Source organism: Micromys minutus (assembly GCF_963924665.1).
Source record: "Micromys minutus genome assembly, chromosome: 6".
NCBI lineage: Eukaryota > Metazoa > Chordata > Mammalia > Rodentia > Muridae > Micromys > Micromys minutus.
This window is the reverse complement of record NC_137975.1, coordinates 2,061,773-2,078,541: the sequence shown is the minus strand read 5'-3', so window position 1 is coordinate 2,078,541 and position 16,769 is coordinate 2,061,773. Positions and strand designations below refer to the sequence as shown.

At 41.8% G+C, this 16,769-nt stretch overlaps 1 protein-coding gene across 1 annotated transcript in view; it reads left to right on the top strand.

Annotated features, from left to right (window-relative positions):
- HMCN1 (hemicentin 1) overlaps positions 1-16,769 on the top strand; it is a gene marked incomplete at its 3' end in the record, with an annotated part of 402,129 nt that overhangs the window by 167,244 nt on the left and 218,116 nt on the right. Inside the window, exons 10-11 of the mRNA XM_080917798.1 lie at positions 1,763-1,884; positions 5,734-6,009. Of these exons, the coding sequence (XP_080773924.1) occupies positions 1,763-1,884; positions 5,734-6,009 (398 nt within the window). The remainder of the gene's footprint in view (positions 1-1,762; positions 1,885-5,733; positions 6,010-16,769) is intronic.

Genomic DNA, 16,769 nt, shown 5'->3' with positions numbered 1-16,769 from the left:
GATGATAGACTGATAGTCTAAGCCCAGTTCACTCACACCCCTCTGCCATAAGTCCCAGTAATATGAACCGTGGGACTTAATCCTCCTTGAGGTCAGTCACTTTGACCACCAGGGGATTCGAGAGAGCAGTCAGTTTGCAGTCTACACATCTTCTGGACAGGATCTTCGTCCTGTTCTGAAGTCAATCTCTGGAAACCCTTTCTTTGTTGTGGGATTAGGATGCTTATGGCAACAGAGAAAGCTACAATATAAAAGAATGACTGAGTCAGACATATTGGCACGTGCCTTTAATCCCAGCACTTGAGAGGCTGAGGCAGGAGGATTAGAAGTTTGAGCCTGGTTGATCTTTTTCTTTCTCCTAGAAGTCCCTAAATGAGAGTAAAGTGTAGCTGCACAGAATATCCTTAAAACAGTAAACTGACTGTGCATCCTCAGGCGAAGGAACTGCCGTTCAACTTTTCCTTTAAAAGGAAGGACTCCAGACTAGAAGAAATTTCATTTCTTGTTGGAAAATTTCCACAAACCCAAGGCTTGATGGATCCTAATATATGTTCAGCTCTGAGACAGGCATTGCAAAGAAACCCTGAGATGTACACATCCCACAACCCTTGCTGTGACTGACAGTACCCCCCAGAGAAGGGCATTTGCACACGTGTGCATGGTACCCTGCTGTAGAGTGTTCGAGACCCAGCCCGAGCGTCCAGGGCAGTGAAGGGTTAAGGGTCACTGATCCCTTCTGGAGCTAACAGAACAGGCCATGAGTTCCACAGTTCACAGAGTGGACCGGAAACACGAGCTGAAGTGTCCTAAGCTACTACAGCACACAGAACAGTGCCTACTTCGGTCCTTACTTTCTTGAGGATAGGAACCTATGCTTAGCCTACTGTTCCAAACCATGTCAGGGTAGAACATGAAATCTGAGCTCAGGAAGCTCTTCTTGGTTGCTTTCCCGAGTTGTGTCTGGCTAAGGAGAGATGTGTGGCCTGAACTAAACTCAGAAGTCAGTGAGAGGTGTTTCAAATATGAGCTCTTCTTTACTATATGTTCCCCTCCCAACAGATTATGAATAGTAATACATGAAAATAATAAAAAATATAATATTTATGTTTCAACTGTACTTTTAAAAGAATACAGGTCCTCTTTTGTACACTGTGAAAATTTTAAAGCAATAATTAAATATCTATCTTTTTAGACTGTTCCAGAAAATGAGAAATTTGTCAGTGAATGAATACATATTTGTTAGATGGTTAGGTGCATGAGGTTGTCTACAGAACTAACGTATTATTTTTCAGTTTTCACATTGCTTATTATATATGCAGGTTAAATCAGATATAATGTATACCTCCAGGTAGAGCTTACATAAGAAAGTTAAGGAAAATATATTTTCTTTGAGTTAAAAACCAGGCGTCTCACCTTCACATTTGTAAACGACGTTCTTCTCATTCTATTGAGCCTGAGGATTCTCACCTCCAACCGGAAGTGTAGAGGAATTCCATCAGTGGTTGTCAACTGAATTACGTTTTTATACGGCCAGAAAAAGAAAGTCCTAAAGATAAATTTGCGTTCTTACAGCCTATTGTCTGGTGCATTTTTGCTCAGAGGAGAGCTTGTCTTTCAGTGAGCATTTAGTCTGTAGTTCTCACAGCCTGCTCTCTCTGCATCTTTCATGGGAACAAATCCCTCAGGGCAGATTGATTAGTATCGCGTTCACTTTTCTCTTGCTCGACCGACACCAGAAAACGTTCCCTTTTCTTGTCCCCAGAGAATCTGCCAGTGTGAACCTGGATTTCACAAAGGTGACATCGTCTGACGAGGGCTTCTATGAGTGTATTGCTGTGAGCAGCGCAGGCACTGGACGGGCGCAGACATTTTTTGATGTTTCAGGTAACCGCCACCCGCCGATGACTGTACCCGGGGAAGTGAGACGCCGCTAGGCTCTGAGTTTGTACCGTTCTCCCCGCGATCACTTTGACTGTCTATCTACTTTCCTACTCGGAGTTCAGATGCTGGCTCCCCACACCCAGTCTCTGTGTCTTTCCCTGTGCCAACCTCCCCTTCATCTTTTAAAAAATTATTTAAATATTTCTCTCCTGGCCCTTCTCTCCCCAGGGTTCTCCCTACTCTGGATCCTCCCCTGTCCCGTTCCCTTCCCCATCTCCTCTTCCACCCAGTTCCGCTGCCATTCTTTAAGACATTACTTCTCTAACTCTAAAAAGACAGCAAGAATAAAGCAACGTCTCTCCTATGGCTGACTGAACGTTTGTGGTACACGCATGCTGCTTAGAAGGCAGTTTGGAATGTACTTGATAGATAATTTACTTTTTTACTATTTAAGATTTTATCAAAATAAAATTGTTCAATTTTTAAAAAAAAGAAAAAAAGATCTTATCTTTTTTTTCCTGTGGGGGTTGTATATCTATATGCAGGTAAGTGCCTGCAGAAAAAGCCACGGGCATCAGATTCCCCGGAGGTGGAGTTTCAGGCACTTGTGAGCTGCCGGATGTGGATGCATGCTCCTGACCACTTAGCCACCTTTCCGTCTCCTGATATTACTAATGTTCCTATTGTAACTGCCATAGTTTATTTGGGCTTCTAGTTTCAGAGGTTCGTGGTTGGGAGGCCCCCCGTAGTGGTGGAGCTGGAAGCTCACGCCTCGCGCTTGTAAGCATACAGTGGAGCAAACATGAAATGCAGGGGTCTTCTAACTCTCAGAGCCCCCTCCAGGGACATCCTTACTCCAGCGGGGCCAGGCCTCCTAAGCCTCCCCAGATAGGACTACCAGCTTCGGACCAAGGGTTCCGGTATGTAAGCCTGTGGGGCATATTCTCATTCAAAGCACTTTGAGCAGGTAGCTAACATTTCCCTTCGAGAAAATACGGTTTACAGAACTGGCCGAGGCTGAGAGTAACAAGAGGAGGTGACGTTTTCCATTCTTTCTTTCCCGTATAACGATCACAGTCATTTTATGACTAGACTCTGATCTCCAAATTGAAGACCATAATGAATCTAAGAAATTCTTCTTGGTGGATAGACTATAGCATAAAGAAGGACCAATGTGATGCCTGTTATGTTCCATTCAGACAGCAAATTCCTGTGAGTAGGTGGAAGGCACAGTGCATTAATATAGGGCAATACGTTCATAAAAATATTGTCCTTTAAGTTCCCAGAATAACTACGGGGAAGGAGGCAGTGACAAATATTCAAAGATCAGGTTCAAACCACCTACCCAGCATGCAGTTATAATGTTGGGATACTTTGATATACAGGGGATTGAACCCAGGGTCTCACATAGGCAAGCACTAAGCAATCACTCCACCCCTGAGCTAAATACACAGCCCGGAAACTTCATTTTAACTGAATTCGTCTATGCCTGCCCTATGTACTTCTGTGCTTGATGGTATCCTGGTATCCTAGGCTGACCCTCTTGTGTCACAGCTGCTGCAGCTGAACAGTGCCGCATTTGCCTTTAGTGTGTATTCCCCTGAGATAAGTTAAGACAAAAAGAAACGTTTTCATTAGATGACGGTTTTGCATCCTAGGATTTGTTGCGTCCAAGGAAGAACTTGGAAAGAGAGGCGTGCAAATCAGGCAGGCCTGTTCTCTCAGTGAAACACTTTGTATTCCTTTCTTCTTAGGAAAATAAAGATTGCCTTCTGAAATAAGTTAAGGGAGTTGACACACATCGCAAAACTATTTATTTTTTCATCTCCAGAAATTATGAAAAGCCCTGGAATTGTGTCAACATTCCTCAGCTTCTGGGAAAGCAAACACTCAAGGATTTGAGTGTTCTTCCCAGCAATATTAATTAGGAGAAGGACGGGGGGGGGGGGGGGCGAGGCTTCAGCAAGCTGTTTCAGGCATCTTGTTAAGTGACTGGGAAATGCTCGTAGGAATGCAAGAACTGACTTTAAAGTTGGATCCGCGGTGCCAGTAGCTCCCGCTCGCCTCTGTTGCGCATGCTCTGTGTGCACTCCTCTGTGCCAGCCGGTCAGTGGCATAACTGGGGAGCTGACTCTTTCCCGAGCTGGCTTCCAGGAATTCTTCCCTTTAGTCAGCCATGAAAGAAGTCAGAAAGCATCAATGTTATGGCAATGGATTTCAGAGCAGGAGTAACAGACAACAACTCCTTGGCGTTGGAAAGAGCTGGCATTTCCGTCTTTCCAATGTTAGTATGTGTGCGCTGCCGAAGCGAGCTCAAGCGGGCATTTCTTTCTAGGATAGCTTTCAGCGCAGTCGCCATTAACCTCCGTCGACTTCTACTGGCTTAGCATAGTAGCTATTAACCTCCACTGACTTCTCAATTTCCCTTTGCCCAGGGTAGACGCCTAGCTCAGCCACCGTAATGTCATTGTGTATCCAAAGCTTGGAATCAAGAGCTGATTTGCTACCCAGCCGGGTCTCATATTTTTATAAAGTATTAGGAAGTGAGCATTACAGAATAGTGCTATCCCGGTGTCACGGTTGCTGTCACTGTAAGTCAGAGCATCCGATAGACAGCCGAAAAGCTCAACTTCTGCCAGCACGTGTCCTCATCTTTTTACCACTGCTGTAGTTGACATGTGTTCAGGAATTGTGGGTTCTTTTGTAATGTTGGTTGTTGATTTTGTTAGACAGGAGATGTTTATTTAAATATTCATCCTTAATACAAAGTGGATATTAGAAAGCATTCATCAGTTATAAATAGATCTGACAGTGACTAAGTATCCAAAACATTCTTTCTGCAGTGATATTAGGAGGTTGAGCTTAATATTCTTACAGCGATATTAACTTTCTGTATTGAAATTTTATTAATATAAAACCATACATAGACCAAAATTCTGGGTTTAAGTAAAATTCTGAAGAGAAATCCTGTCATGACATGCCAGCGGAAAAAAGCATTTATTACATTATAGTTGTTTATGTGTGTGTTTTGCTGGCATGTTTCTCGGTTGAGCCACATTACATGCTTAGGACCTGTGGAGGTCAGAAGAGGGTCTCAGACACCCTGGAACTGGAGTCACAAACGATTTTAAATCGTTATGTTTGGGCGTCGGGAACTAAACCTGAGTCCTCTGTGATAGCAACAAGTATTCTTCCCATTGGAACATCATGCTGGCCCCAGTAAAAGAAAATCTCAATTTAAGATTGTAGGGTATGCTTTTAGACCTTCCTAATGTTACAACCCAGCAATAGAGTTCTTTGTTTTGGTTAAACCGCCCAGCCATAAAATTATTTTGCTGCTCGTCCATAACTATAATTTTGCTACTGTTAATATTGTAATGTAAATGTGTTGCCAGCTGATCTTTTAGAGCAAGAGAAGACTTGGGAAAAGCCGGGTAACATGTCACTTAGAGCCAGTCTGTCATCCGGTGAATGCTATATTCTTTAAAACACTCATTATCAGTCTTGTCTTTTAAACAATCAATAAATGCTACTTTCCTCATAACAAATGAAAAACCTGCTTTGTTCCACAATCCCAAATCCTTCCAGCCATATTTGCCAAGCCAGTTTGACTCTCACATGTATGACCTAGAGATCTCAATTTGGTATGCACAGGTGCATTGCTTTCTAAGTATCCAGTTACTAGGTGATAATGGGGGAGGGAGCCTTTGGTCAAAATTTGTTGTACATGGAAACATCCTGACAGATATTTCAGCACACAACTATATATGCAGAGATTTTAAGTCACGTATGTAAGCAAACCAAGTCTATTTATTGTAGGGTGATTGATCTGAGTCTTCTGATTTCATACAGAGCCCCCTCCGACCATCCAAGTGCCTAATAACGTAACAGTCACTCCCGGAGACAGAGCAGTTTTGGCGTGTCTTGTCCTCAGTGCCGTGGATTATAATCTAACCTGGCAGAAAAGCGGCAGCGATGTCCGGCCAGCAGACTCAGCAAGAATTAGGACCTTGGCCAACTTCTCACTGGAGCTAAGGAGTGTGAAAATCGGCGATGCTGGGGAGTACCGTTGTGTGGCTTCCAGTGAAGGGGGGTCAGCAGCAGCTTCAGTTTTCCTCACAGTACAAGGTACAGTGCTTCTAGCAACTTCTGCCCAATGGTGTCTCTCCACCTTCCTTCTTCCACGTCTCTCCTCACAAGTGTGCTGTGTCAAAGTTACGGCATCTACACAGTCAGCTGTCTTTGGACGGAAGAATGCTTGGGGCATTCAGTTGTTTGTAAGTTACTAGACCGGAAACTAAAGGACCTCCAGGTAGGTGGCTTTGCTGCTCTGGTGACATCTGGTCTTTGCAGATGTCCATTTTAAGACAGTATATAGATTGTCCCTAGATGCTTCAGTGTCTTCAGTTTCTCTAGTCAGCTATGTGGATGTCGGGTGGGCTCAGGGTGGTGTGGTCCTAGACATTTCTCCAGTGGATCTCAGTACAATTTTAGTTGTTTTCACAATTGTCTCCAAGGATTTGATCTTCATTTAAATGCTATACCTGGACATCTAGGACTAATTTAAAATTTTGCTTTTAAATGAAATCTAATACATTTTACTAGGATATTTTATTTTAGTTATTTGCTTGAGGTGACCCAAGTGGCAGTGGTCATTAGTTGAGCCTATCTCTACTTATTTTATTTGGGGTTTCTGAGATGTGTTCGTCTCACATTCTGACCCCAGCTTTGCCTCCCTTCAGTCCTCCTACTCTCTCCTACCTCCCTCCTTAACCATGTCCACCCACCCTATCTCCTGCCAGAAAAGAGCAGGTCTCTCAGGGACATCAACCAAACACAGCACAACAAGATGCAATAAGACCAGGCACACACGCTCACACCAAGGCTGGATCAGGAAACCCAGTAGATGGAAAAGGCTCCCAAGAGCAAGCTAATGTGTCAAAGATACCCCCACTCACACTGTTAGGGGTCCTATAAAAGCACCAAGCCAACAACTATAGGATATATGTAGAGGACCTTGTGCAGATCCAAATTCTAGTAGAATTCAAACAAGTGAGTTTTACTTGAACATTTTGTCTGTCTATCTATCTATCTCCTTACATTTTATTTTTATTTGCCCCACAACGCCTTCTCTGTCTCTGTTCTTCCTTTTGCAGTTTTTTTCTATCCTAGGTTTCCTCTCCTTTCGTGACATATATGTTTCATTACCCTTTCTCCCTTCCTCTCTTTCCCACCTCTCATAGTCACCTCCCCACATATGTATTAGTATATATTAAAATGTAACATATATGTAATTAAAATCTAATCTAATATGTCAGAGAAAACATACAGCATATATTCTTTGGTTTGGCTATTCTTACTTAGTTATAATAATATCCAGTCTTATCAGTTTCCTGTAAATGCCAGAATTTTATTCTCCTTGAGTTTATGTACCACTTATTTTTAAATCCACCCATTTCAAACAGCCTCTAAGCTGGTTACATTTATTGGCTAGTGTGAGGAACAGTAACACGGGTCTGTAAGAATATTAGTGTTACACTCACTTAAACTCTGGTCATATGACCAGGCAGTGTACTTGGTTGCAGGTAGTTGAGAAACCTGACTACTGATTTTCTGAGTGGCTGTAGAAACTCACATACCCATCAGCAGAGACCAGGAATTTCTTTTATTCCACATTCTAAAGTCCCTCTGTCGTAACTGGTTTCTCGGAGAGGTCCACACTGACTAGGGTGAGCCAGAGTCTCAGGGCACTTCCTATTTTCATTTTCCTAATAGCTAAAGGTATTTAAAACTTTCTTCACATATTTATCAACTGGGACTCTTCCTTTTAGAATTGTCCAACTCAGCAGACCATCGTTGGTTGAATACTTGCTTTTTGTATTTGATTTCAATGTTCTTTATATAGTTAGAGAAAGGCTTTCCCTTTCTGTAAGCTGTTGTACATAAGCTTTTCCATTTCATACAATCTCATTCATTTGTCAATAGTTCTTAGAATTTTTTTCTGTCCTGTTGGGGTCCTCTGCAGAAAGTGCAAGTCCATGATTATATTTTGAAATATTTTCTCCTAGTGTTTTCAAATCTTTATTTTTTACATTATGGCCATGAATCCATTTTGAGCTAATTTTTGTAAACTTTGAGAAATACAGTTTTATTCTTTTACATGTGAATATCCCATCTTTCCAGCACATTTGTTGGCTGCCTTTTTCTCACTGTGTGCTTTTTCCAGCATTGTCAAAGATTACGTAAAGGCCACGGTGTGAGTGTTCTTTTCTGGGTCTGCTAGTATACTCACTGCTTAGACTGCGGTGTCCCTGCCGCCCTGGGTCTGTAGAGCAGCTTGAGACCAAGGGTTGTCGCGCTTCCAGTGTTGTTCTGCACAGCACTGCTATTTATGCTCTTTCATGCTAGATACAAACTTTATGATTGCTTTGGGGAGGGTAAGAATGTTAGTGAAATTTGACTGAAATCGTATTAAACATATAAATCATTTCCAGGAATCCAATAATTTTCAGAGTATTGGTTCCGCTGCTTCACGAGAACAGGATACTTTTCCATGTTCTGGGATCTTTTAACAATATTCATTAGTCAAAGTACTAGAAGTAGAATAATAAAGATTGAATATGCAGAAACTCAAAGGAAGAAAACACAAAGGAGGTATGAAGCATTGTTTGAGGGACTTCTTTGGGGGGGTCTTTGAAAATTGCCAACCCCAGGCATAGATGCTTCTTTCCTGTTGTTTAACTGCGGTGGGGGCTTGTATTGGACATTCAGTGTCAGAAACCACCCTCCCCGGAGAACCAAGTCTTCTTTGCCTGCCTGAGTCTTTTGCTCAGCACTGTCACAAGCTCTGGGTTGGTCGGGCTCTGCCACCCTCTAAGTAAGCTTCTCCACTTTCTACTTCTTGGGGTGACCAATGGAGGAAATCTTTCAAGAGCATTAGGAGTGGAGAAAGCTACCTCACTGTTGAGGTCAGTACGTGTGAACCTGTCTTTGGCTTTCCTCTCCCTTCTGGAGATATGAGGTTGTGAAGATATGAGGTCCTGGAGCCCAGATGGTTTTGAATGCTGCATAAATGAATGGCAGGTAACTTCAGAGGTCAGTCCAGCTGCTGGACAGTCCCTCTGTCCCAGAGCCCTCACACCCTAGTTATTCTTATGTGTTTAGGTCTGCAATGAGGTGGGACCAGCCTTCTCTGGGTACACTTCCCTGCATGTGCTAAGGTCAATGGCCAACCTTCATACCCTCTGTAGCAGGTTCCAAGGGTGGCCTTTCATGTTGGGTTTGTGGTATGTTGAATTAAAGCAACCTGACTTGAGTCTATTCCTTGTTCTTAGGCCTCCAGAGTAGTTCAGTTTAAAACAATACTGTTCTTTAAACTGTCTAGGCTCTGTTGATCTATCACTCTGGAGAAAGCACTGTTTCGGCAAGACTTACAAACTGGCGTCGAGGCTGAGTTGTAGACTTGTCTTATGAGTAGGATGGTATTGTGTGCCTTTTCCTGGGAAAGCATGAGCCAATGTGAGCTCACTCACGAGACAGCACTACTACGGGAGACTTCTGCTTTTCCATGAGGCTGGACCTGTATCCAGACTAACCTTCTTCTTGATGCTTGGCTCTTCTGGTTCCCTGTGTGCTCTAGCTGCCTTTCTGCTTCTTTGGATTTCCAGAGTTCTGCACTTCAGTCTCTTTGGAGGAATAGAATTACGTTTTATTTTCTTGGCATTTCATTGCTGCTTTCCACGGAAGCAGCTCCTGAGCCACTGTCTTACCAAGGAGTCTACGAGTCCATATTCTTCTAGAAATGCTTATGCATGCAATGGCACACATGTGTGGGGGCGTATGAGTGCACGCATTTGTGCATGCATGTGTTGGTCATGCAACCTTGGGTTTCATTATGTACTTGGCATCAGAATTGATTGACCGATTGATGATTGATTGAAGCAAAACCGAGTTTCTGCCCCCCAACCCCCCTAGCCTGGAACCCACCAAGCTGCACTTGCTGCCCTCAGGTATCTTTCTCCACTTTCCAAATGCTATCAATACAAGCCTAATCCACCAGGTCTGACTTTTTAACCTTGACTCTAGAGACCAAGCTCAGCTCCTCAGAGTTGCAAAACAGACGCTCTGCTGACTGAGCTACCTCCCAGACCTCGACTGATATATTTTAAATATATCTTATAAAATTGGTGAAATTTTGTTACAGCTTATTCAGCCGTAATTTAATGTTATTTTTTTTCATATATGCAAACGTACATGAAAACACATACTCATACAAACAGACAGAAAGCACAGTCTGCAGAGGCTGTTTAGATCACTGAAAAAGAGTGTGCTAGCAATGCAATTTAATAACCACTCTGCTGCTTTTGAGCACTTTCCATAGCAGACCAAGCTGCTCCACAGGTTCTCTCTCAGTAGGGTCATTGGCATCTATGTCCCACAGACTGGCTGAAAGTCCTAATGTAGCAAGGAAGGTTCTTCTTGGCACCCTTCCACCACCAAGTTGAAGGATTTGGTTGCTGCCTGCGTAGAATATTTAATCTTTGATGTGGGAGACTGGTGTCATCAGAACAGGGTCTGGATATTTGGTAATAGTATTAGAAACAATGCAGCAGTGTGGCTAAAGCAAATCCCCAAGACAGTTTTCTAGAGGTAAAATGTTAGAGTATATCGATTTCAAAACTTACTTATTGTATCTTTAAAGACAGAATATACAAATTGTAATGGGATTATAAAAGATGTCCTCTCTACATCTGCTTTCTTGGTGTTCTTTGAGGACTTTCTGCCATGGAAGACACACCGATTGTCAGTGTGTCTGGCAATGTCTCTAGAGAGAAGTCACTTTTGAAGAGGGTTCAGTGACTTTTCACACGAAGATGAATGGAAGCTCATCTGAATCTGTTCCTTTAGCACTTGAGTTGTTAGAGCCCCAGAGTCATCCCATTATACTGATGGTTTGGGGTAAACTCAATGTTAATGGGTTTTTTTATGTTAATATTGGTTCTTTATTTAAAATTCTTCGGACTGGGGTTGTAAAATGAAGTCAAAATGCTTGTTGAGAAAGAAGTTAAGAAATATACCATTTATAAGAGCTTCAAAAATATTTAGGAATATATTTAGCCAAAAATTGAAAGGTCTTCAAAATAAAAGTAAGAAAGCAGTGATAATAAAAATTACTTATAGAGCATAGCAAAAATGGGGAAGATATCACATGTTTACTCATTAGTAGAATATTTTGTATGTGATTATGTAACTCAATACAGTTTTCATCAAAATACTAATTATTTCCTTCATAGAAATAGAAAAATCCTAATTCACATGTAACCACAAAAAGGTCCAGAATATCCAAAGTGATTCTGATCCAAAGAAAACAGAAAACCAAACAAAGGCCGGAGTTAATACAATATTTGGCTACAAAACCTACTACAGGGTTTTAGTTTCTAAAATAGCAGAGTCCAGCATGAAAAAATGGACACAGAGACCAATGGCCTAAGAGCCAAGACATGTAACCATTTTCAGAACAGCAGTAGATCTCTGAGACAGTCCTTAAGACATGGTATTGAAAAGAGGTCTTGTCAGTACGTGAAGCTGGCAGAAGTGTGTGGTGCGGAGGAAAGAGAACTCCTGCTGTTCACTGTGTTCAGAATCCAACTCAAAACCAGTCAACGGCCTAAATGTTAAAACTATGGACAAATTATTACATAAAAAAGAAGAACACTTCAAGACATTGGAATGGGAAATGTTCACAGGGCCACAAAGACATAGGTAAAAAGATATTTTATAGTTAAGGTAAAGCTTTAAGATATAACTACACCATTGGAATGGGCAATGTTCATAGACCGTGCCACAAAGACATAGGTAGCTAAGGTAAAGCTATGAAATTTGACTGCACCAAACAGAGACACCTATAAGAATAAAACTCAAAGATACCCTACAGCATATTTCTAAATAACTCGTATGACAAGGGATTTATTATCCAGAATATATAAAGAATTTAAAAATAGAAATACCAAAAGAGAATTAAAAAACAAAACAAAACAAAGCATCATACCAAACAATAAAAAACCATGCAAACAACAAGAAAACCAGAAACAGATACCCCACTCCCAAAACATCCAATGTAATTAGAAAGACGTTAAGCAAATAGGCATTTCACAGAAGAATAAACCTAAATAAAACCAAGCATATAAAGATCTGCTGAATTTCATTTGTCACCAGGAGATGCAAATCAAAACTATAGCGACACAGCATCTCGTTTCAGTCTGAGCAGCTCTCCTCAAATGGATGACAGTTTACAAATGTTTATCAGGATGAGGATAGAGGGGATCTCACATGGTCCGTTGGTGGGAATGTAAATTAATGTGACCATCTGGGGAAACAATATTGAGATTCCTCCACAAGTTCAGTGTGGAATGCTGTCTGACACAGTCATTCCACTGAGTTTATATCCCATAGGAATAAGGTCATTACTCCATAAAGAGAGCCCATGTCTACTGCACAGCTATTCACAACAGTTAAATATGCAACAACCCAGAAGTCCTGCAAGGGATGGATGATAGGGAACGTATGTCGTTTAGACACACAGTGGAGGTGGAAGTCACTAGTTAGGAAGAATGTTCACACTCATTCGTGGTACCAAGTATCCGACCTATCAAATCCTGTCACAAGCTAGAAGATAATGGCAGTGTGCATTTTTCATCCATGTTTCTTAGGGTCAGAATACTTTAAGTCTGGGAGGAATTACTTTGTATCTTGATTGGAAGTAGAAAAGAAGTTGGATTAGATTCCACATTCTCCCCACCCCCAGCAGGCCACACAGTCACATTCATATGTCCCAGTGGGGATGTTGACCCTTGCTTTTATTCTAAGCAGCCTCCCTGGGATGCAAAACTCAGTGACCCCAGCAATCAATGTCCCTGTGGCCCTTCACTATCAATCTGAGTGTTGCCTGGCTGAGTTTCTTTGTTTTTCTTGTTTTCTATTTGTTATCTATTTGTTTTGACCTTTAAAAAAAGATTAGTATGAAAATGTATTTGTGGCGGCTTCCTTCACAGTTGGCTTGGGATGTTTTCTGTTGTCTGAAGCTAAGAGTTGGAGCCGGCTGGATAATGAAAAAGATGAATGTACTTTGGGAAGAAAACATAGAATCCAAGAAGTTATAATCCTGTTAATTTGTCTATCTTTTAAACAGCCAGTAGGAAAAGGTTTCAGAGCTGAGGAAAAATACCAACCCCAACGCCTGCTTAAAATAATTTACTCAAAGTGACAGTTCAGTGCCCAAAATATTTGTTTTAAAGAAAGATAAATCGAAATATGGCATGTGAGATATAACAGATTACTAACTCTCTCAGCAACACTTCTGGGGGCTCATTACTAATCCCTTAGAGGAGCTATAGGGTGCATCTTCGGTGGAGTTTCTATTGTGAACAAACATCATGACCAAAACCAACTCGGAGGGGAAATGGTTCATTCAGCTTACACTTCCATAGCACTGTTTATCCCTGAAGGAAGGCCAGACAGGAACCAACATGGGGCCGGAAGCTGGAGGCAGGGGCTGTGGAGGAGTGCAGCTAACTGAGTGTCTTTATGTGTGTCAAGAGAACAGGAAGTACCAAGGGAGGATTTAGTGCCACTTTCCTTAATAAAAGTTTAGGTATAAGCAGTTCATCATATTGAAGACAGCTTTTTTATTGAATATTCTCTGTATTTACATTTCAAATGTTATCCCCATTCCTCACACTCCTATTCTCCCTCCCCCTCCACTTCCTTCCATGACGGTGCTCCCTCTCCCACCACCCTCTCCCACCTCAGCGCCTTGGCATTCCCCTACACTGGGAAAATGAGTCTTCACTGGACCAAAGGCCTCTCCTCCCACTGATGCCAGACAATGGAAGATAGCTTTTCTTTATCGGCAACAATAGTTTGCTCCGATTTAAAGATATGACAAAAATCTTGTCACCGTGTCCTGAGCTATAGGAGGTCTTCCCAGGCATAGATAATTGAGACACTGCCCATTCATGCTATAAAATGACCGCTTTCGGAAACATGGATTTATTAATGTGCAAAAGCTTGATGTGAGTGTAAACTAAGGTCAGGCCCAGAGACTCTCTGGATGGTGCTGTTTCCGGTGACCTACTTTAATGCTTCTCAGAGCCTGTGGTTTTTATTTCTCTTATCATTTCGAAGTTGTCATACTTCAAACAAAACATTATGGCTGAGTTTTCTCTCTGCTCTATAATCAATAAACTTTAAAGTTACACCTCTCAAATAGTTCATGCATGTTACCACTGGGCTTCTGGGTGTTAGTGAATGCTCTCTATTACTTCTATTTCTCTGGGTATGTTTTTTGTTTGCTTGTTTATATGTTTGTTTTTGGCATTTTCTAGAGCGCTTGGACTGTAGCGTCTGCAGGCATCCTCAGCTTTACTGCTGACTTCATGAACAAACCCATTCTTCCTCCCTGACTTTTCTTTCATCTTTGTTAAAGGCACAGCTACTCCTGGAAGGGAATGTGATAGGCCACCCCTGAATTCAAATGTTGGTAAAGCTTCCTGTTCTACTAGCAAAAATCTGTTACACTCAAAACTCTGGCTAATATAAAATTTAGTATCCTAGAGTAGCAGCTGTCTTAGGTTTCCATAGTTGTGATAAAATTCAATGACCAAGGAACTTAGAAAAGAAAGCATCTAATCGGGCTTATGGTTTCAGTGGTTCAAGTCTATGATGGAGGAGCAGATGGCTGCATCAGGGACCACTGAGAGCCCACATCATATTTCTTATTCATTTTTATGCAGTATGTTTTTTTTATTACATCCTTTTCTCTACCCAACCCTTAAAGAGCCTCCATTCTTCCTACTCACTCAACTTCATTTTCTTTTGCTTCATCAACAACCTTCTGAAAACAAGAAAAAGCAAAATTAAACACACACACACACACACACACACACACACACCACCACCACCACCACCACCATCACCACCACCACCACCATCACCACCACCACCACCAGTTATTTTTAAGGCATGGGATCTGGATCTGCTCTGAAGTGTGGTTGACATATCCAGTGATACTCCATTAGAGAAAATGGGTTTTTCTTTCCCCAAAAAATTGATTACATGCAGCTTCTTGGTTAGGTGTGGGACATTTTGTGTGCAGTTTCCCTTCTCAGTGCTGGGCTGTTGTTGGGTTTAAACCTGTGCAAGTCTTGTGCATGCTGTCCAGTGCATGCTGTCCAGTGGATGCTCTCAAACCTGGATCATAAGCAGGAAGCAGGGGAGTTTGGGGGGGACAGAGAGAGACAGAGAAACAAAGGGAGAGAGGGAGGGAGAGAGAGGGGGAGAGAGAGAGAGAGAGAGAGAGAGAGAGAGAGAGAGGGAGAGAAAGAGAGAGAGAGAGAGGAGAAGAAGAAGAAGTAGGGAGGGAGGGAGGGAGAGAAAGAGAGAGAGAGTGCATTGAGGATGGCCCCAAAGCCCTGTCCCAGGACACAGCTTCTTCAATAAGGTCACACCTTCTAATCCTTCCCAAAAAGTCCCATGGGACTAAGTATTCAAACATATGCTCCTAGGGGGCCATTCTCATTCAAACCAGTACACTAACCATTTAGAAAATATTTTCTTAACTCTTGCATATTTTTCTTCTCTGAATCTTTTTTTTTTAAACACTATGGGATTCATTATAGGAAGGCATTTAAAAGTTTCTTGAATTGAGTTATAACCTCAGTGTTCAGGTAAAAATACAAGTATCTAGGCAGCATATTTTAAAATGTATCTTATATCTACAAGAAGTCAAAAATTATTCTACACATTTAAAACTATCTTTAGTAAAGACTTGTTTACAGGGGTGCCATGAAGCAATTCGATGTGCAAAGTATTTATATTTGAAAGCTTAAAGTTATAGAATTTTACATATTAAGTTGTAGACTAAGCTGCCTTAAATCCTTTCTGAGCAAGAAATGGAATCTAACAAAAGGAGCAAATGCAGCATTTCAGTAGATAACTAAATTAGTTTTCTTGTAATAAAAGTTTAACGTTCAATTTATATGCTAAATCCAGTCTGCTGTCTCCACAGATCACATTTCTGTTTGAACACATTCCAACTCCAATTAAAATGGCAACAGCTAACTCATGCTTCCTGCTTCTATGGCTTTTCATCTAAGGCTCCTTTGCTCTGCAAAGATGTTAGGGAACTTCAATTCTAGATGGAAGGAATTAATCTCTCTCCAAAACTTGAAAGACAGAAATATTAAAGTGTCTTTAAATAGAACTCACAAGGAAAAGCTTAACTAGATTTATTTAGATTGTAAAGTGAAGAGTGTTTGAATGACTTAGATATTCAAGTATATAAAAATTGTTTTAAAGAGGCTGTCAACAGTGAGCATCTGAGTTTTCAGCCAGAGGGACCATGGAAAATGAGCGTTAGCACAAACCCAAATGAGGGAGTTAACAGGAAGGACGTGGAGAGGTTAATGCTGGGATGAACGCGCCAGCCCAGAGAAAGATAACTTTGTCCTCAGTGCGGCAAGTCAGGTAGAGCGAGATGGGGCAGACGGAGACTTAGTCAACAAACTAAATAGCAGAACTGCCAATGAGCACTGGAAATGCATTGGGAAAATGGCATAGCATCTAATCCTGGCAGAGTGCTTGTCACAGTCTGCTTCCAGCGCCGCACTTCTGACACAGCATACTTAGGGTTTTTCTACCCCGGCCAATCAGATCCGTAGCTCTTTGGACATCAGTGGGCTCAGTGCTGCTGCTGCTGCTGGTTAGGTCATGTCACAGGCTGAGGTCATTTCTAGAAAGTGCACCCACGTCAGATGCACGTCATCTGTCAAAGCCTTACACACTGTTGACCAACCAAATCTAGGTAAGCAGGTCCGTGGGGCCACTTCCTG